Below are 22,262 nucleotides of genomic sequence, written 5' to 3'. Positions count from 1 at the left end.
ATTCTGACTACGTGACTGCCATGGGAAAAGGATTTTGTAGCATGAATCAAATGGTAAAATTAGAAAATTATTCAGTGAGGCAAAAAGAAAAATACTACATGCCGTCATGCATTTATTTGTTGGGTGCTAATTTGGGTTGTTTTGGTCCTTTTAATTATAAAACCTGTTAAAAGTAAATTTTCTGGTTAAATATTTAATAGTAATAGGATGAAAAGCATGTTTTTAAAAGTGAAGATGCTATTGTGAATAACGTCTTGTTTATTGAGCTGTGATTTTAGTACGTCCAATGGGGCACAGAAATACTTTCTTTTCCTTACAAGAAGCTTTCATTTCAATTGGGAAAATGTACATTTGTGAAATAATTTAACGGACAAAAATTTCCACTTTTAATACTGAAGTAATGACTTGTATATTATAGAGAGTAGGCCTATATATAATTAAGCATTAACTTGCAGTATAGACAGCCATGTAAGAAATAAGGGATTTGTGTGTTGTTGGTATTAAGGAAAGCTTTAAAGTTGTAGTGTAACTTAGGTGGATCTTGAATAGGGATTTAAAGACTAAGATAAAGTACATTGCAGACATAGAAAGTAACTTAAAAAAGGAACCAAAGTAGGAATACATTTATTTGTCAGTAGCAGAGAGACCTGATTTAAGAAGGTGAATATGTTGGGTATTAGTGGAAAATGACCATATGAGTTGGATTGGGCAGAAAATAGATATGTTAGACTTTAGGCATTTATTATAGGCTTGAATAAGCTGTCCTAAATCTTCTGTGGAATAAGGGCTGTCTGATGTAAAAACACACACATTTAAAAAAGCAAAGGGGTTTAATGTTTACAAGGTAGCTTAAGAAAGGGGTCGTAGTAGTCTAGACATGATGGAGGTGCTTTTATGCTAAGGTAATAATAATGACAAGGGGGGAGAAAAGATTAATTTGATAAATTTTGAAAAAGCTGTTGTCTAGACTAATGTCACTTGTGTTTTAGTAGTGACTGTCTGCATTATCACCTTTGACAAATCTATCTTTTTGGATTTCATCCATGAAATAGGTAATAGCAGGAGTGTGTTTATAGTTGGAAATATATGCACCTGTAGGTGGTATTCTGGGCTGGTGTCAAGGGCAGAATTTATAATAGTGACCTATATTTTGGTAGAAGGCCAGCCACTAATACTAATTAAGTTTGCAAACTGAGGCAGGCCATTTGACCAATTTGGATTTCAGTTTGCCTATCTACAAAATGAGGGCACAGGATTCAGCTAGTGTTTTTTAACTAGATTCACACATCAGAATTATCTCAATCACCCTAGAAAATCTGATTAAATTGGTTTGTGGGATGTGACCCAATATGTATTTCTGCAAAGCTACAAAAGTAATTTTATGCATCTGTTTGGGTGATAATTATTAGACTGGATGATTTCTGAGATGTTTCAGTTATAAAAGTTTATGATGGATGACCTGATAATGCATTGTGGCTCACAATCTTTAATTACTTCATATATAGTACTTTTCAAGAATAATAGAAATTTTGTAGATGAGGGATCAGTTAACTTTGGCTGATAGGCCAGCCAAATGTTTTGTCACAGGTTTTGTTTCAGTTTTATTGGAATACAGGCATGCTTCTTTATTTACATACTGTCTGTGGTTGCTTTCGGGTTAGAATGGGAGAATCGACTGGTTGTGGCAGAGACCGTATAGTTTACAAGTCTGAAATATTTACTGTCTGGCCTTTTAAGCAAAATTTGACAACCCTGTTAGACATGCATGTCAAAATTTTATACTGATTGAAATCCAGACGTCCTTCAACAGGTAAATGGTTGAACTTTGTGGTATACACATAGCGTGGAATGCTACTTTTCTCTAAATAGCAAAGAAATATTGATACATTCAACTGCGATTGATCTCCATAGAATTGTGTTGAGTGAAAAAAGCCAGGGCAAAGGATACATACTGTATGATTCTAGTTACTTTTAATTTTTTTCCAAATGACAGAATTTTAGAAATAGAGGACATATTAGCGGTTGCCAGAGGTTAGGAATGAGAGGAGGCAGGAAGGAGGAGAGAGAAAAGTGGTTATGGTTATAAAAGGACAATAGAGGATCTTTGTGATGATGGAACTATTCAGTATCTTGACTCTGGTTGTTTTATATGAACATGCAGATGTGATACGTTGTGTCGAAATAAATACACATAAACACGAACATATTCAGAAATGAGTACATGTAGAACTGGAGAAATTGAAATAGCATTGGTAGATTGTATCAATATTAGCATCCTGGTTATGATAATATGCTATAGTTTTGTAAACTCAGCACTGAGGAGCACTGGGTAAAGTGAACAAAGAATTTCTATTATTTTTTATAGCTGCATGTGAATCTATACGCTCAACGTAATTTTTAATTAAAATTTATATTGATTCATAAATTGTTAATATTAACGATACTGAATCAAAAATGCATTTGAGAACTTATAGGGAGGAATATGTTACTTGGAGATGTAACTGTAAAGTCTTTTAAAAAAGCATTTCAGGACCGATTGGATTCATTCAAAAAAATTTGTGTTGAGATACAGCAGTAATCTAAAACAGCTTTAGACATGGCTTTAGCGATGGCTGTTCAACTAAGAAATGTAATTGTTAATGTAGATTATTATATACTAATTCTTATTAGGAAAGAAGGAGTTCATTAGAGGGAACTCATAGACCCTCAAATACTTGTATTATCTTCGAATGGTAAAGATATTTTACATATTAAGTTAATTAATATTTTATAATGAGATCTGGAATTTTCAAATAGATGGTAATATAAACAAATATCTTCTGAAAATGATTGGTTATATTTTCTCTTTCTTTATTAGGGCACGGAACATTAACACAGAGCAAGGCCAGAATGTTCTGGAAATCTTACAAGACTGTTTTGAAGAAAAAAGTAAGGCTTCATTTCAAGATGGAATTTGAGGGTTAGGTGGATGAAAATATGAGTTTGTCATGGTAATTAATATCAAATGCAGCAAATATGTTCTAGGGTTTAAATATACTTAAAGTATTTTCCCTAGAATTTTGAGTTCATGTGCAATGCTTTGTGTACCTTCTGGCATACTTAGGATAATACTGACAAAAATAACAATAATTTGACAATAATTTGTCATCCCCTTTAGTTCACATTAGATTACTGTAATCTAGAAGTCCATACATAATTAACATACACAAGAAAAAAATATTTATTTATGTTTTTGAGACATAGTCTTGTTCTGTTGCCCAGGCTGGTATGCGATGGTACTATCTCAACTCCCTGAAGCCTCTACCTACCAGGTTCAAGCAGATTCTATTGCCTCAGGCTTCCAAGTAGCTGGGATTATAGGTGTGTGCCGCCACGCCTGGCTTATTTTTATTTTTATTTTAGTAGAGTCCAGGTTTCACCATGTTGGCCAGGCTGGTATCAAACTCCTAGCCTCAAGTGACCTGCCCACTTCAGCCTTCCAAAGTGTTGGGATTATAGGTGTAAGCCATTGCACCCAGCCAGAAAAAATACTTAATGTAATGAAAATAGATGTGTAGAATTCTTGAGATCGTTAGAGAATTTGGTATAATCTTTGGTGATATATATGCCTGTTTAAGAAAGTCATGAATTATAGCAAATACTTTTCCAAGTAGTGATTAGCATCAGCAGGTATTAGAATAAGAGTAAACCGGCCAAAGAAATAGGGGCAGATGATAGAAAAAAATGTTTTCTATACAAGCTCTGAAAGAAGAGCTGGCATATATTGATACTTCAGGTGTTTTTTTTTTTTTTTCTTTATTCTTGATGCTTCCCAGGAACATTTGAGTATTGAATTAATGTCTCTACTTGACTTAAGCTAATTGTGGTCAGTGAGTCAACAGATGGTTCTTCACATGCTATATACAGCTACTTTTAATTGTAACTAATAGATATTACGTTATATCTTGTTTTTGAAAATTTTATACTTTTGTTTTAGGTCTTGCCAATGATTTTAGTACAAATTCTATAAAATCAGTGCTTTATTCAACACCCAAAATAAAAGACACTTGTATTCAGTCACCAAGCAAAGAGGTAAGTGATAAAGGAGAGCTGGTATAGGTTTAATATTTTAATGAATGAAGGTATGCACAATATACTTACGTATATTTTAGTTGTTTGCAAGTCTTATTCTTGAAAGGGAATTCTGTATTCCCATTGACTTTCTTTAGAATTTGGAGATATTTTGTGAAAAGTTTTATTTGATATTTTCTGTGTTAGAATTGGGGTTATGGGAATTAGCGTTGTCAAATTATAACAAACATTTCTCACTTCTAAAATAATACTCAAATTAGGTTTTTAGGAAAATGGGCAGGGATTGAAGTTGCTGTTCAGGTTGACAGGTTTGGTTATATTCTTAAAAATGAAGGTACTACCTTGCTCTAAAGGGAAATCGGTCTTTTGTTGATTATATATTTTAATTGTTTGCTGTTTGTTTGATCATAAATAAAGTATTTATTTATGTACTAATTAGAAAAATCATATAGTGCTAGAAATAACATTTACTAGAAAACTATAAAAGGCTGTCAACATATTAAACATATTGTAGCCTTTTAGCTCCAAGGAATGAAGACAAAACCATTTCTTTCAGAATTGAGAAGACTTCTGAAACATGATAAATTACAATGGTTTTTGAAAGTTAAAGCAACTTTACGTTTTCTGGGATAAACTTAACTTGCTCATAAAGTATTAACTTTTTTGATTAGGTTTGCCTAATATTGAAGATGTTTGCTTCTATGTTTGTGAACAATACTGTCTTTTTTTCTTAAAATGTTCTTACAGGGCTTTGGTATCAAGGTTATGCTAGAGGTTCTTCTAGATAGGATGCAATAAGTCACAGAAGGCTAACACTCCTGCTAAAGTAACTATTTTAAAAAATGGAAACTAATTTTATTTTTAGAGATCTGAGGAGCTGTGGAAACAATAAAGACTAGCAAAATATAGCCTGTAGCTAATTTTCTTCCCTTCTGAGGCAAAATTCTTCTTTACTCTACTGTGTTCTGTTACTTATGGAGGTTTTCCACTCTGGCTGGTAAGTACAGGCATTATTTTAGGTCCTGTGTGACTGGGAGGATATTCCCCCTCAAGGCTTCGGGTGGTTCTTTCTCTGGTTTTCTCACAACACATTCTCTGTTCAAATATTTGATTGAATGCTCAAGAGAGATCTGTACATTCCAAAGTTTTCTCTGTGTAACTCGTGTCCAGTATTTTACCTTGTAAATTCTAACCACCTTGGTCTTCCTGAATCCTCAGCTTTGGCTCCTCAACTGAAGATTTCCCCTGTGTGTCACATCCTGGAAATGGGTGGATCAGAGGGTTCACTTCATTTGTTTCCCATCTCAAGAATCATTTTCTTTGTTTTTCAATTTCATATTTCTTGAGAATCTTGTATGTTTTTTCTCTTTTTAAAATTTAAAGGAGGGTAAATATGGTCCCTTTTGAGACATTGTGCTCTAAAGTCAAGGTCCACTGCAATGACTCTAAATTACTTTGGGCCAAAGAAGAAAGCATGTTGGGACTGCAAAATATTCTGAACTGAATAAAAACAATAATATGAATTATCAGAACTTGTGAGATTTAGCTAAAATAGTGTTAAAGGGAATTCATAACTTTAAATGAATAATAAGAAATAAATGTTCAAAAGAAGGGGCTCTCCTCTATGTTTATATTGCTTTGTAAAATGAGTTGTTCAGTATTTTATCTTTCTCTTTTCTCCTGAATTGTTTATGAGTCAGTATTGTTTCTTAAATATTTGATGTTATTCATAGTTTTATCTTTGTGAAAGTTTTAAAATATGAATTTATTTACTTTTCCTTTTCTGAGACAGGATTTCACTCTTTAGCTCAGGATGGAGTGCCATGATATGATCATAGCTCTCTGCAGCCTTGAACTTTTCCTGAGCTTGAACAACCCTTCCCTCTCAGCCTACGGAATAGCTAGAACTATGGATGCATGTCACCATGCTGAACTGTTTATTTACTTTTCACAGTCTTGCTCTGTCACCCAGGCTGGAGTGCAGTGGTGCTATCTCAGCTCACTGCAACCTCCACCTCCCAGGTTCAAACGATTCTCCTGCCTCAGCCTCCTGAGTACCTGAGGTTGTAGGCACCCACCTCCACACCAGGCTAATATTTGTAGTTTTAGTAGAGGCGGATTTTCACCATGTTGGCCAGGCTGGTCTTGAACTCCTGACCTCCAGTGTTCTGCCGAACTTGACCTCCCAAAGTGCTGGGTTTACAGGTGTGAGCCACTGCATCTGGCCATTTAAAATTTTTCTTTACAGAGGCAGGGTTTCAGTATGTTCCCTAGGCTTGTTTCAAACTTCTGGGCTCAATCAGTCCTCCTGCCTCAGCCTCCCAAAGCATTGGGATTACAGGCATGAGCACTGGGCCTGGCCTCACTTTTGTTTTCTTATGAAACATAATATGTTAAAATTCACAAATTGCATGTGTATTGCATTGAAATTTTACAGCTGCTACCTAGACGACGATATAGAATATGAAAGATTTAGATTTTTCTTAATAGTTTCAGTAGACAATTTTGATTTTTTATTTTCCTTTTTTTTGGAAAGTTTTGCCTAATTTTCTCTTTTTAGGGATTTGTTCATTTTATTTGAAATTTCCAGTTTATTTGGATAATGATAATGTTGTTTTGTAATGTCTTTTTACAGTATTATAATGTTTGTGGGACCTATAGTTACATACTCTTTTTCATTCCTGACATTGGTTATTTATGCCTTATCTTTTTTTTTTTTTTTTTTTTTTTAAATTAGAGCTAGGGATCTTGCTATGTTGCCCAAGATGGACTAGAACTCTTGGGCTTAAGTCATCCTCCCGAAGCTAAGTAGTAGCTGGGACTACTTACTGCTCATGAGGCACATGTCACTGTGCCTGCTATGCCTTGTCTTTTTCATTGATTCATTTTGTCAGGGTTTATCAGTTTTGGTCTTTCAGAAAACAAGTTTGGCTTTGTTGGTCCTCTCATTTGCTTGTTTTTAGTTTCATTTTTTTTTCTTAATTTTATTTTTCATATATTCTTTATTTTTATATTATTCTTTTTATTCGAATCCTTGAGATGGATGCTTCCAAACAACAGGTAGTTGTTAGGGTTTTTTTCAGGTAGGGCCTTTCCATGCAACAAACTTGGCCCAGGCCTTCCACATAAGAAGTGGAATTTGTTTACTTGATTTGAAAATAAAGTGAGTTAATCAGACTTAAAACTTACCTGTCTTACTGGGTTTTCTGTTTGAGAACTTGAGATTTTGAGGTCTAGTTACTATTTCATATTTGTATGTCTTTAAGTAAAATAAGATATGAGTCCTTAGGTTTTAACTGCAACACAACCAAGCTTCATGAAAGAAATTAGTTTTTCTCTTCTGTTTTCTGGGATAACTTGATTAAGCAAAAATGATCTGTTTCTTCAAATTTAGATCATTTGTAAAACATACGGTTGAGGCTGCTTTGTTGGGGATGTTTGTGATTACCACTTTATTTAATGATGATGTTACATTTTTTGTATTTCTTTTGCCAGTTTTGATATTTTATAATTTCCTTGAAACATCTATTTCCTTCTTAATTTGTGTATAGTTAACTTTATGATCTTTCTCATCGTTGTTACTCTTTTTTTATTGCTCATTTTCACCTTTTTAAATTATCTGTGTTGTTAGAGGTATTTTTCTGTCATTAGCATTTTCAAAGAACCAGCTGTCTATGCTGGTTCACTGTTTTCTTTTCCATATATATCCATATATATATATATATATATATATATTTTTTTTTAAATTTTATTATTTATTTATTTATTTTATTTTTTTTTTTTGAGATGGAGTCTTCCTCTGTCTCCCAGGCCAGAGTGCAGTGGCTCAGTCTCAACTCACTGCAGCCACTGCCTTTTAGGTTCAAGCGATTCTCCTGCCCCACCCTCCCAAGAAGCTGAGACTACAAGTGCGTGCCACCATGCCTGGATGATTTTTGTATTTTTAGGAGAGACGGGGTTTAACCATGTTAAACAGGATGGTCTCGATCTTCTGACCTTGTGATCTGCCTGCCTCCACCTCCTAAAGTGCCAAGATTACAGGCGTGAACCACTGTGCCCAGCCCTCTTCCCTATCTTTTAAAATAATTTTCTTCTTAATGTTTTGGAAGAATTATTTTTAAGCTCAAAGGCATTATATACATATAAGTTAAAATAATTCCATAACTTCCACAAAAAAAAAAAAGTAGAGCCCACTCTTCCTCCTCTAAGTCCAACTTCTTAGTCTTAGTTATTCTTCTGGATATTTTGACTCCGTATTTCAAAATAATGTTTATATGACAGTTTCTTGATTTTTTTTCAGTCTTTGCTATTACTTACTGATTTTCTACTATGGAAGTTTAGACTATTTGTCATATAGTTTCTACTTTGTACCACAACACATAAACTTCCATTTTTTAGTACATCATATTTTCAGTAGGATTAGTATTTAGGGTTCACAATATTTTTACAACTGTTTCAGTAGTCACAGCTATGTAAAGTACTAATGGTTAATTTTTCTTTATGTACAGCTCTTAGTTTTCTCCTGATTTAATCTTGGTTTTTCCAGTTTTGACTTTCTGTGCACCTATGACTAATTCGTCACCAGTTTTCTGTGACAAAAGTTTAAGTATAAATGTCTTAGTATATGTAGACCCTTTAAGTAATTTATCATTTTCAGCTTTTTTTGAAACTATCTCTGCTCTTTTTTTTCCCTTCTGTCTATCCTTAGAGCTATCAAATAGATTTTGTCATGTACTCTTCCTATATCAGAGGGAGTCCCTTTGCTTTTCTCCTGAATTGCATCTCATATTTCTTGGATCTTAAGTCTTCCTTTTTTCTTGGCCTCTCCTTTTTTGGAACTCATCCTTTAATAGCTTTCTGAGAATTTAAGACCTTAAATGTTTAAAAATATCATGGTTTTACTCTCATGATAAGTAATTTGGGTGAGTACAGAGTTGTATTAGAAATTATTTTCCTTTAGTTAAAGTAACATATTTTTTCATATGAAGCCTCTGTTTTAGTCAGGTATATTTTCCCTTAGACTTTTAAAAATGTTGCTTTCTCTTATTTTAGCTCCTCCTCTTGAGAATACTGTTTTGAGTCCTTGATCCTTTGTTACTGTTTTTTCCTCTTTGCAGGCTTTTAGGATATTGTCATCTGTCTTTAGTGATCTAAATTTTTATTATTTTTTTTGATGTTAGGTTCATCTAACCCTTTTCATAAATATTTCTTCTTACAACTTCCGTTTTCTACAAGTACCTTTTTTACTTACTTTGCTCATTACCTGGCTTTTTTTCTTATGTCTAATGATCCTTAGCTGTCTCCTCTCCTTTGAAAGTGGGAAACTAAAACACATGGGGAGCTCCATATGCCTAGTAAAATTTGTAGACTGGTGGATTTCACTGGTGTAGCTTACTCCATTTAATTGTTGATACCCAGGTGTTAACATCTGTAGATTTCTTTTCCCTCAGCCTGGTAAGATACCTCTCTCGCTTGGCGATTCAATTCTAACAGAGATTGTTTTGAATTTTAGTCAGATGTGGCAAAGGGGAAAGTGCAGTTTGAATGCTCCTATTTAATATCTCTGGTTTTCATGTATTGCCCTTAACTTCACCTGTGTCTTCCACCACTAATTTCACAGTCTTTATGTTTTAGAAACTCAAGAGAGTAAACATCTAATCTTCTGATGGGTTTGGGAGAGGCTCTTTGGTTTTACTACCTTCTTTTTTTATTTTTTTATTTTTATTTATTTTTTTTTTTGAGATGGAGTCTCGCTCTGCTGACCAGGCTGGAGTGCAGTGGCACAATCTTGGCTCACTGCAACCTCCACCTCCCAGTTTCAAGCAATTCTCCTGTCTCAGCCTCCTGAGTACCTGGGACTACAGGTACCTGCCACCACTCCTGGCTAACTTTTGTTTTTTTAGTACAGGCGGAGCTTCACTGTATTAGTCAGGCTGGTCTCGAACTCCTTACCTCAGGTGATCTGCCTCCCCTCAGCATCCCAAAGTGCTGGGATTACAGACGTGAGCCACTGCACCCACCCAGTTTTCCTACCTCTATATACACTTTTTTCTTTTCTGTGACAAAAGACACATTCGGCTATACACACTTTTAACACCCTCTGTTTGCATGCCCCTTCTTTTTTTTTGAGACAAGGTCTTGCTCTATTGCTGGAGTGCAGTGGCGTGCTCATAGCCCACTGCAACCTCAAATGTCTGGGCTCAAGTGATCCTTCTACCTCAGCCTCCTGAGTAGGTAGGACCACAAGCATGCACCACCACTCTTGCCTAATTTTTTGTTTTTCATAGAGATGTGGTCTTGCTAAGTTTCCCAGCCTGGTCTTGAATTCTTGACCTCAAGTGATCCTTTTGCCCTGGCCTCCAAAAGTGCTGGGATTACATATGTGAGCCACTGCATCTGGCTTGCACCTTTTTTTAGAGGTGTCTTACACTTCCACTAATCCTTATAAGTTTCTCCATGATTCAGTTATCACCCCCTGGGCCCCACCCACAACACAAGGGAATTCTGGGAGATACAGTTCAAGTTGAGATTTGGGTGGGAACACTGCCATACCATATCAGTCTGTTTTTTATTTATTTTTCTACTGGTAGATCTGTGCTGATACCATGTCCACATTTCTGTTGCTACAGAGAGCAGAAGGAGACCTCTGTGACAGGTCCCACTACCATCCACATTTGGTGCTTCACTAAAAGGACTCAAGAGACTTGGCTTACAGTTGAACTCATGACTGATACTTATTATAGTCATTCAGTCAAAATACACAGCTAGGTCAGTAAGGGAAAAATTTACATTAGGTAGAGTCTGGAGGAATCCATGTATAGGCTTCCTGTGCTCCCCAAGGGGCCATATAGAGTGTACTCATTTCCTCCAGCAGTTAAATGCAGTAACATGTATAAACACTTTCTCCTCAGAGAAGCTTTTTTAAAACTCAGGTTGTTTTCACTGGGGGTTGGTCCCATATACACTCTCTGCCTACCAAAATTTTACACACTCCCAGAAGGAGAGAAAGCAGATGCTAACTATAAATCACATTGTTTATACAAGCAGTGTAGGCAGGGTGTTTATACAAGTAGTGTAGGCAGGATGTTACAGCAGGTGCAACCTTGTCTGTTGGGAATGGAGGGAATATTCTAAAAGTCAAATCTCTGAATGCCTACCAAGGGATTACCCTGTAAGCTGGCCTTTTAAATGATCAGGCCTAATATGTTAACTCTTTCCTGCAAAGAGTGAATCTGTAAATACTATAGAGTTTTACATGTCTATTTTGAACTTTGCATAAATAGGATTGTTATGTACTTCTGCAGCTTTTTTTTCTGGTTAAAATAATTGTATATATTATTGTAGTTTGTTTCACTATTATGTATGTAATATGATATATCTTTACCACAACTTATTTATTCAGTAAGTTTATTCAGTCTTCTGTCCACATAGTTTTTGGCTGTTGAGAGCAATATTGTTTCTGTGATAGGTTGTATGAAATTTCAGCCTTACTGAATAATGCCAAATTGTTTTGTAAAGTAACTATTGCTTTAGAAATAAAATAAAAAGTAGTATAAAACTCTTAACAGCTGGTTTGTTGTTTTAGAATGTTGGTTTTCCTCCCATTTTAAAACAAATATATTTCATCAGAAATGGTAAGTTAATAAAATAGTTCTAATGTTGTATTTCTTCTGTGCTCTGTGCCAGAAATCACATCCAAAGTCAGTTCCAATTTCTTCAAGGAAGAAAGAAGCCTCTCTGCAGTTTATTGTAGAACCAAGTGAAGTCACCAACAGATCAGGTTGGTGGCATCTCCATGGGCATTATTTGCTTGGATATATTTAAAAAGTGAGAAATGCTAATGCTGCATGTGTTGTTTTGAGTGTGAAGGTCAGGTTCAGGTTAGACAGAATTGTGAATTGTGAAATGGATGAATATTTTTTGATTTCCTTACAACTCCATAGTCAGTGCCCTTTTTCTGTCTTCTCCATTTCCTTTAGTCTGTGATACGTGCTATTACTTTTTAAAGTTTTCTTTATTTTCATTTTTTGGATTAAAAGAGGGTTGCTCCATTGAGTTAATAAAGGTTTAAAAGAATAATTTAGTCATTACTTCTATCATTCTGCTGAAGTAGCCTTTGAATCATTCTATAACTTAATTGGTGCTCATAAGTGAAAAAAAAAGCATATGTGTTTGTATGTGTCTGTGCCTGTGCTTTCAGAAAAGGCTATTACAATTTCCTTTCACACCAATAACGTATGACTATCTTTTACCTGATAGACTATTTAACTAGTCTACGTTTTTTGCCAGTTCATTGATAATGAACAATCTCGTTTTTACTTTAGAGTCCATTTCCGTGATTGCCGGAGTTTGAGCACCATATGTTTATTGACTGTTGGATTTTTAATTGTTAAATGGTGTAACTTTTGTTTTATAGCTTTAAGTTTCCTGTTTTAGTTCAAAGTTTCTTATCCCAATGGTATCTGTAATAACTTAGAGTTTTCATCTGAATACCTTTTTAAAAAAAAAAAAATCTAAATCTTTAACGATTCGGAATGTGTTTTGGTATATAATGTGACATAATCTTCTAAGTTTATTTTCTTCCAGGTGGTCAGTTGTGTCAGATCTGTTTATTAATTTAAAAAAATCTGTTTGCTTCTGAATGTACCACTTATATCATATATTAAGTCTTACATAACATTCAACATACATTATTTTTTTTTTTTGACACGGAGTTTTGCTCTTGTTGTCCAAGCTGCAGTGCAGTCGCCTGATCTTGGCTCACTACAACCTCTGCATCCCAGATTCAAGCAATTCTCCTGCCCCAGTCTCCTGAGTAGCTGGAATTACAGGCACATGCCACCTCACCTGGCTAATTTTCTGTATTTTTAGTAGAGGTGGGGTTTCACCATGTTGGCCATCTGGTCTTAAACTCTTGACCTCAGGTGATCTGCCCACCTTGGCCTCCCAACACATTCAACATACTTTTGAATGTTTTTTCCTCTGTCAACACAATACTCTTGTTACTTATAGTAGCTTTATAGTATGTGCTGATACGGAGATAAATACCTTTACTATTCCACTGCTGTTCGCCAGCCTTTTTTCTTTCTATAAGCTTTTAGTTTTATCCAATTCCTAATAAAATTTTACAATTCTAACTGCAATTGCATTTAATTTATAGTTTTGTGAGAATTCACATTTTTATGTTATTTAGATTTTTTACAAAATAATTTGTGTTTATGTTTCTTAGAAAAATATTAATCTGGGGCTGGGCATGTTTGCTCATGCCGGTAATCCCAACACTTTGGGAGGTTGACGTGGGTGGATCACTTGAGGTTAGGAGTTTGAGACCTGCCTGGCCAACATGGTAAAACTCCGTCTCTACTAAAAATACAAAAATTTGCTGGATGCGGTGGCAAGTGCCTGTTATCCCAGCTACTCAAGTGGCTGAGTCAGGAGTATTGCTTGAACCCAGGAGATGGAGGTTGCAGTGAGTTGAAGATTGCACCACTGCACTCCAGCCTGGGTGACAGAATTAAGACTGTGTCTCAGAAAAAAAAAAAAAAAAAAAAAAAAAAAAGTAACCTGAAGGATACTATCAAGAGTGTGGAAGGGGAACCAGACCAGGAGAAAGTATTTGCAAATAATTTACCTGATAAGAATAATAGAGATTTATATCTAGAATATACAAAGAACTTCTACAGCTCAACCACAGAAGAACCAGACAACCCAAATACTCAAATAAAAGATGAACAAAGGACTTCAATAGGTATTTCTCCAAAGAAGGTATACAGTTGGCCAATGAATATATGAAACGATGCTTGAAATCTTTAGTCGTTAGAGAAGTGCAAGTTAAGACCCTAGGGAGATACCACTTTATGCTCACTAGGTCAGCTATTATATAAAACAAAAAAAGGAAAATAAGGGTTGTTGAAGATGTGGATAAATTAAAACCATCGTGCATCACTGGTGGGAATGTAAAATGGTGCAGCCACTGTGGAAAACAATTTGACAGTTTCTCAGAAAGTTAAACAGAATTACCATATGACCCAGCACTTACCTCCTAGAAGAATACCTAAAAGAATTGAAAGCCAGGACAGAAGCAGACATTTGTATACTAATATTCATAGCAGTATTATTCACAGTACCCAAAAGGTATAGACAACCCAAGTGTCTGTCAACAGATGAATGGGTAAACAGCGTGTGGTACATATGTAGAATAGAGTATTAGTCATGAGAAGCAAAGTTCTGCTATATACCATAGCATAGAAGAATCTTGAACACATTAAAACTTGCTAACTGAAATAAACCAGACAAAAAAAAATTTTATATAGATAAATTTAAAAATATTTAAATTTAAAAATTTAAAATAGATAAATTTAGAGATAGGAAATAGAATAGAGGTGGCAGGGGATTTCAGTAGGGGGTAATTGGTGAGTTAATGTTTGATGTCTACAGAATTTGAGATGATAAAGTTCTGGAAACAGTGATGGTTGCACATTGTTGTGAATGTACTTAATTCCACTAAATTGTACACTCAAAAACTGTTGGTATGTTGAACTTTGTTTTGCCATTAAAAAATCTTTTAGTAAAATTCGTCTCCTGGCTTCCCATTCTGTCCTCCCTCATAGTATTGGGTCTTTAACTTTCTTACCAAGATTAACCCTAACTATACTATAATTTTTGTACTGTTCTGAATAACATTTTTTTAAATTATGAGGATAATTTTTGTATCAAGAAAATTTTATCCCAACACCGAGGTTTTTTAAAAAAATTCTTGACCTTTAAAAATTCAAATATTTCGGTTTTCTTTAAGCCATATAATCATGTCATCAGCTAAAGAGAGGTTTCATCTGTTATGTTTAATCTGATTATTTCAGTCTGCTTGCCTTCGATAGAATATGAGTCAGTGTTGTCTAATAATGATAATAGTAGGTATCCATGTCTGTTCTATGATTTTAAATGAAATTATATTAGTACTGTGCCACTTAACAATTGTGGGTAGTTTGGGGTAAATTTAGTTTATGTCTTTTATTTCTTTTCCTTGCTATCATTATCTAGCACTTGAGTATTGTGTTAAATAACAGTGATGGGTCCAAGCACCATAGCTTAGACCTATAGTTCCAGGACTTTGGGAATCTGAGGTAGGAGGATCACTTGAGGTCAGATGTTTGAGATCAGCCTGGGCAACGTAGTGAGAACCTGTCTCTACAAAAAAAAAAACCCCAAAACAACAACAACAACAAAAAACCCACAAAAATTTAGCCTGTGCAGTGGCACATGCCTATAGTCCTGCGTTCTTGGGAGGCTGAGGTTGGAGAATCACTGGAGCCCAAAAGGTTGAAGATGCAGTGAGCTGTGCTAGTGCCACTGCACTCCAGCCTGGGTACAGAGTCAGACCCTATCTCAAAAAAAAAAAAAAAAAAAAGATGGGATGAAAATTCTAGCCTTGTTCCTGCTCTTAGAAAGCATTCAGTCTTTCACATTAAGTATGTGATGTTAGCTGTAAGCTGTAAGTTTTTAATAGGTGTTTTTTAGGGTTTGGAGATTTTCTGTTTGCCAGTATGCTGAGATTTTTTTAAATCATGAGTAATATGAATTTTGTCAGATGTATTTTTTTTCATAAATCCATATGATTTTTCTTCTTTAATCTATTGATATGGTGGCTTATACAGATTGATTTTTGAATATTTAACCAGCCTTGCATAAAGTTCCCATGTGGTCATGGTGATTTTAGGTCTGTCTCCTTTTCAAATGTATTCATTTGGCACAAATTTCCCCCTTAGCACTGTTGTAGCTGCATTTTACAGGTTTTGATGTGTTGTGTTTTCTGTTAATTTCACTTATTTTGATGTATTTTTAAATATGCTTTCAGACTTTAACCTATTTGGTTTTTTTTAAGTGTGTTAATTTTCTAATGTTTGCTACTTTCATATTATTTTTTTCCTTAATTTCTGATTTTGATTCCTTTATGACACAGTATACATGGTGTAATTTTAGTTTTTTTATGTTTATGAAGATTTGTTTTATGACCCAAGATATTGCCTGTCTTTATGAATGATTCATGGGTACCTGAAAAAAAATGTATTCTGTTGTTGAATATAGTTATCTAAAAATGTCAGTTATTCTTCATTATTGGTACTTTTTCTACATTGTTAGATGTGATTTTTTAAAATTTTGTTTAGGATTTTTGTATTTAAGGAGAGATTGGTTTATACTTTTTTTTTTTTTTTAAATTCTGTGTTTGTATGGTTTTGGTATCAAGGTAATATTTGCCTTATTAAATGAGTTGGAAATTATTCCCTTTTCTAATTTTTGAAAGGGACTCTTTTAAAATGGTGTTAATTCTTTGTTTAACATTCTCCAATGAAATCATCTGGTTCAGGAGATTGTTTTTTTCCATGAAGTTTTAAGTAACAAAATTAATTCTTTAATAGTTACAGGACTATTTAGGTTATTATTTTTGTTGTTGGTGAATTTTGGTAGTTTGTGTTTTCTGAGGTTTTGGTCCATTTTTTTGTAATCATCTGTCAAGTTGATAAGCATAAAGTTGTTCATTGCATTACCCTGCTTATTATTATGATTTTTTTAACTTTAAGTTCTGGGATACATATGCTGAACATGCAGGTTTATATAGGTATACCTGTGCCATGGTGGTTTGCTGCACCTGTCAACCCATCATCTAGGTTTTAAGCCCCAGATGCACTAGGTATTTGTTCTAATGCTGTCCCTTACTTTTCTCCCCTCCCCTAACAGGTCCCAGTATGTGATGTTCCCCTCCCTGTGTCCATATGTTCTCATTGTTCTACTTCCACTTACGAGTGAGAACACGTGGTGTTTGGTTTTCTGTTCCTGTGTCAGTTTGCTGAGGATGATGGTTTCTAGCTTCATTCACGTCCCTGCAAAGGACACGAACTCATTCTTTTTTATGACTGCATAGTATTGCATGGTGTATATGTGTCATATTTTCTTTATCCAGTCTATCATTGATGGGCATTTGGTTTGGTTCCAAGTCTTTGCTATTGTAAGTAGTGCTGCAGTAAACATACATGTGCATGTGTCTTTATAACAGAATGATTTATAATCCTCTGAATATATGCCCAGTAGTGGAATTGCCGGGTCAAATGGTATGTCTGGTTCTGTGTCCTCGAGGAATCATCACACTATCTTCTACAGTGGTTGAACTAATTTACACTCCTACTAACAGTATAAAAGTGTTCCTGTTTCTCCACATCCTCTCTAGTGTCTGTTGTTTTCTGACTTTTTAATGATTGCCATTCTAACTGGCATGAGATGGTATCTCATTGTGGTTTTGATTTGCATTTCTCTAATGACCAGTGATGATGAGCTTTTTTTGATATGTTTTTTGGCCAGATAAATGTCTTTTTTTGAAATGTGTCTGTTCATATCCTTCACCCACTTTTTGATGGAGTTGTTTATGTTTTTCCTGTAAATTTGTTTAAGTTCCGTGTACATTCTGGATATTAGCCCTTTGTCTGATGGATAGATTGCAAAATTTTTCACCCATTCTGTAGGTTGCCTGTTTATTCTGATGATAGTTTCTTTTGCTAAGCAGAGGCTCTTTAGTTTAATTAGATCCCATTTGTCTATTTTGGCTTTTGTTGCAATTGCTTTTGGTGTTTTAGTCATGAAATTTTTGCCCATGCCCATGTCCTGAGTGGTATTGCCTGGGTTTTCTTCTAGAGTTTTTATAGTTTAGGTTTTAGGTTTAAGTCTTTAATCCATCTTGAGTTAATTTTTGTATAAGATGTAAGGAAGGGGTGGCTAGCCAGTTTTCCCAGCACCATTTATTAAATAGGGAATCCTTTCCCCATTGCTTGTTTTTGTCAGGTTTGTCAAAGATTAGATGGTTGTAAATGTGTGGTGTTATTTCTGAGGCCTCCGTTCTGTTCTATTGGTTTATATATTTGTTTTGATACTGGTACCATGCTGTTTTGATTACCGTAGCCTTGTAGTATAGTTTGACGTCAAGTAGTGTAATGCCTCCAGCTTTATTCTTTTTGCTTGGATTGTCTCGGCTATATGGGCTCTTTTGCTTCCATATGAAATTTAAAGTAGTTTTTTCCAGTTCTGTGAAGAAAGTCAATGGTAGCATGATGGGAATAGCATTGAATGTATAAATTACTTTGGACATTATTGCCATTTTCATGATGTTGATTCTTCCTATCCATGAGCATGGAAGTTTTTTTCTATTTGTTTGTGTCCTCTCTTACTTCTTTGAGCATTGGTTTGTAGTTCTCCTTGAAGAGGTTCTTCATGTCCCTTATATGTTATATTTCTAGATAGTTTATTTTCTTTGTAGCAGTTGTTGATGGGAGTTTATTCATGATTTGGCTCTCTGCTTGTCTATTATTGGTGTATAGGAATGCTTGTGATTTTTGCACATTGATTTTGTATTCCTGAGACTTTGCTGAAGTTGCTTATCAGCTTAAGGAGTTTGGGGGGAGAAATGGTGGGGTTTTCTAAATACATAATTACATCATCTGCAAACAGAGACAGTTTGACTTCCTTTCTTCCTGTTTGAATACCCTTTATTTCTTTCTCTTGCCTGATTGCCCTGTCCGGAACTTCCAATACTTTGTTGAATAGGAGTGGTGATAGAGGGGCATCCTCATTTCGTGTCAGTTTTCAAAGAGAAGCATTACCGTATTTTTAATGGCTGCAAAATCTATTGTGATATTATCCTTTGTTCTATTCCACATATTGGTGGTTGGTTTCTTCTTATCGTTGTTAGTTTTGTTAGATAGATGTTTATCATTTTGTAGTTTTTTTCCCCAAAGAATACCTTGTGTCAATAATTTTCTGAATTTTTCTATTATCAGTTTTATTGATTTCTGCTGTTTATTTTTTCCAATCCTCTGCTTCATTGGGTTTATTTTACTCTTGATGGAGAAATTTTATTTCTACTTTATGATTCATTACTATTTATTTTGTTCAAATTGTTCCAGATGTGGCTAATAGAAGCTCTTACTTTAGTTCTAGTGACATAGTCCAGTTTTGTTGTTGTTTCTGAGCACTTTCTTACCTTTTGGAGCCACAAGATGCTGTTCTTCCCTGTCCCAGAATCAACTATTTCTTCTGTGGAATCACGATTTCTTTTACTGGGTAATGGTATTAGAAACCAAGATCTGAATGCTAGGTGTGCTGTCACTCCTGTGGAGTTGTTGCTTCTAGACCCTTTCAACTGACAGAACCGGGTAATTGTGTGTGTGTATACTAACTTGTGTATAAACACATATTTATAAATATCTTTAAATGTATCTGTATCTATATTGAAATAAACATAAGTTCATATTGATGTCTCTGACTCTAATCCATTACCACATGGATTATTCTAGCCTCCTCCCCTTGCTTATCTGTAAACTCCCATTACATGGATTAGAAACTTGGTGTTCACCATTCACTATCTATTTACTTACCTTTTACATTTCTGTATACATGTAGAAGAGTGGCAGAATTGTTGATTCATATCCTGTGGAAAACAGTTTTGTCAGCTGAAGCATAGTGCTTATACTTATGTACAGTTTCTTTTGCCTTCAGTCTCACGGACTCCCTTCATTTTGTTGGTGTTTTTTTTGTTTTTAGTTTTTTAGTTTTTTTTTTTTTTTGAGGTAGAGTCTCGCTCTGTCAACCTGGCAGTGGAGGGATCTCGGCTCATTGCAACCTCTGACTCCAGGGTTCAAACGATTCTCCTGCCTCAGGCTCCTGAGTGGCTGGGATTACAGGTACTGGCCACCATGCTCGTCTAATTTTTTTTTTTATATTTTTAGTAGAATATACTACTAACAGGGTTTTCACCACGTTAGCCAGGCTGGTCTTGAACTCTTTACCTCAAGTTATCTTCTGGGCTTAGTGTTCCAAAGTGTTGGGATTATAGATGTGAGCCACTGCAATGCCCAGCTGATTCGTTTCTTGTTTTTAAGATGGAGTTTTGCTCTTATCACCCAGATTGGAGTGCAATGGCATGATCTTGGCTCACTGCAACTTCTGCCTCCAGAGTTCAAGCAATTCTCCTCCCTCAGCCTCCTGAGTAGCTAGGATTACAGGCACGAGCCACCATGCCCAGATAATTTTAGTATTTTTAGTAGATACTGGATTTCACCATGTTGGCCAGGCTGGTTTTGAACTCCTGACCTCAGGTGATCTGCCCACCTTGTCCTCTCAAAGTGCTGGAATTATAGGCCTGAGCTATCGCACCCAGCCTTCGATTCATTTCTGATCATTCCTAGGTCATCACCTTCCCCCCACCCTCATCCACTTCAGCGAGGTTGTTTCTACATATCATACATTGAATATGGCATATGTAATACATGTGATTTCCATGATTAGGTCATAAAAGGCTATATGGCTCTGCTTGGCATGCTGTATCTCCCCACCCCCACTCTCTCTCTCTCTCTCTCTCTCTCTCTCTCTCTCTCTCTCTCTGTCTCTCTCTCTCTCTCTCTCTCTCTCTCTCGTTCTCTCCAGTTACACTTGGAACCCAGACAATTTGCTATGAAGAAGCCTACACTAGCTGTCATGGAGAGAAAGACTCCCAGCCTGCAACCAAGACAAGGTGTCAAATATGTGTAAACAAGCTGTCAGATGATTCCAGGGCTCAGACTTGATGGAAGAAGCCATCCCTTCTGTGCGCTTCTGAATTCCATGAACATAACAAATGGTTGTTTTATGCAACCAAGTTAAGGAGTTACATTATGCAGGCATAGTAACTGAAACAACTAATTTGCAACTTAAATAATACTGTTATTTATTTCTGTTGTCATGCGTGTTAATATTTTTTAACTTTACAAGACTTTGAATAGTTGTTTATATACACGCATCACTTTCTTTGCTGTTTTAAAGAAATTATGTATTTCAGAATATCGTATAATAAACATAAAATTTTCCACTTTATTTTTGAATATACAGTTCAGTAGCTTCAAGTACATTCAAATTGTTGTGCAGCTGTCACTACCATGAATCTATAGAGCTTTTACATTGTGTAAAACTGAAACACTTTATCCATTAAGCAGTATCTCTTCTTCCATCAGCCCCTGGCAACCACCATCCTGCTTTTTCTGTCTCTATGAATTTCAGATGGAAAGTTTGTCTTTGACTGGCTTATTTCATTTAGCATGTCTTCAGGATTCATCTGTGTTGTAGCATGTGTCAGAATTTCATTCTAAGATTGGTAATATTTCATTATATGTGTATACCACGTTTTATCTATTAATCTGTTGATGGCACTTGAGTTGTATTCACTTTTTGGCTATTGTGAGTAATACTGCTATGAACATTGGTGTGAAAGTATCTGTTTGAGTTCCTGCTCTCAATTTCAAGTTTTTAAGGATCCACTGTACACTTACAGTCACACCTGCAGTGCATGCACAAAGATTCCAATTTTTCTACATCAACAGTTGTTATTTTTTGTTTATGTAAATAGCCATCCTAATGAGTATGATACAGTATTTTATTATGGTTTTGATTTCTTTTACATCATTGTTATTAGGAAAATTTAAGAACATTTAAAAACCACTACATATCTATAATGGCTGCTATGCAAAAAACTTTTTTTTTTTTAAAAATTACTACTTATTTGAGAGTTTCTTTTTTTTTATTTTTATTTTTTGAGACAGAGTCTTGCTCTGTCGCCTAGGCTGGAGTGATCTCAGCTCACGGGAACTGCTGCCTCCCAGGTTCAAGTGATTCTCATGCCTCAGCTTTCAGAGTAGCTGGATTATAGGCATGTGCCACTGTACCTGGCTGATTTTTGTATTTTTAGTAGAGATGAAGTTTCGCCATGTTGGCCAGGCTCGTCTCGAGCTCCTGGCCTCAAGTGATCCACCCATTTTCCCTTTCAAAGTTTTGGGATTACAGGCGTGAACCACTGTGCCCACCCTCTCTTTCCTAGTTTTATGAGTCCTATTTTCAATGATAGTTAAGTGTTCAGAGTAATAGCAGTGGTATTTTGTTCTACTTCATTTTCTGATGCTGTTAGAATTCTAGCTCAGTTCCTGTTGATGCTGTCTGGGGTGGGTAGAAGGTACCTTTTGATGTCCTTGTTCACCTATATGGAGTTCTAGTTAAAAGCTGCTGGGCCTGAGTTTTCTTATATCATTGGGTGGATGACAGGGGAATGCTGGCCTCTCTTACACTGTTGTTGCCTCAGATTAGACCGTCTGCTGGTGCCCTGGTTGGTAAAGCAGGAACTG

The 22,262-nt window shown here is 35.4% G+C and overlaps 1 protein-coding gene across 1 annotated transcript in view; it reads left to right on the top strand.

Annotated features, from left to right (window-relative positions):
- CENPC (centromere protein C) overlaps nt 1-22,262 on the top strand; it is a 64,060-nt gene that overhangs the window by 1,135 nt on the left and 40,663 nt on the right. The window contains exons 3-5 of the mRNA XM_039468564.2: nt 2,858-2,928; nt 3,977-4,071; nt 11,758-11,851. Coding sequence (XP_039324498.1) covers nt 2,858-2,928; nt 3,977-4,071; nt 11,758-11,851 — 260 coding nt within the window. The remainder of the gene's footprint in view (nt 1-2,857; nt 2,929-3,976; nt 4,072-11,757; nt 11,852-22,262) is intronic.

This window comes from Saimiri boliviensis, chromosome 3 (assembly GCF_048565385.1).
Source record: "Saimiri boliviensis isolate mSaiBol1 chromosome 3, mSaiBol1.pri, whole genome shotgun sequence".
Taxonomy (NCBI): Eukaryota; Metazoa; Chordata; class Mammalia; order Primates; family Cebidae; genus Saimiri; species Saimiri boliviensis.
This window is presented reverse-complemented; position numbering and strand designations above follow the sequence as displayed.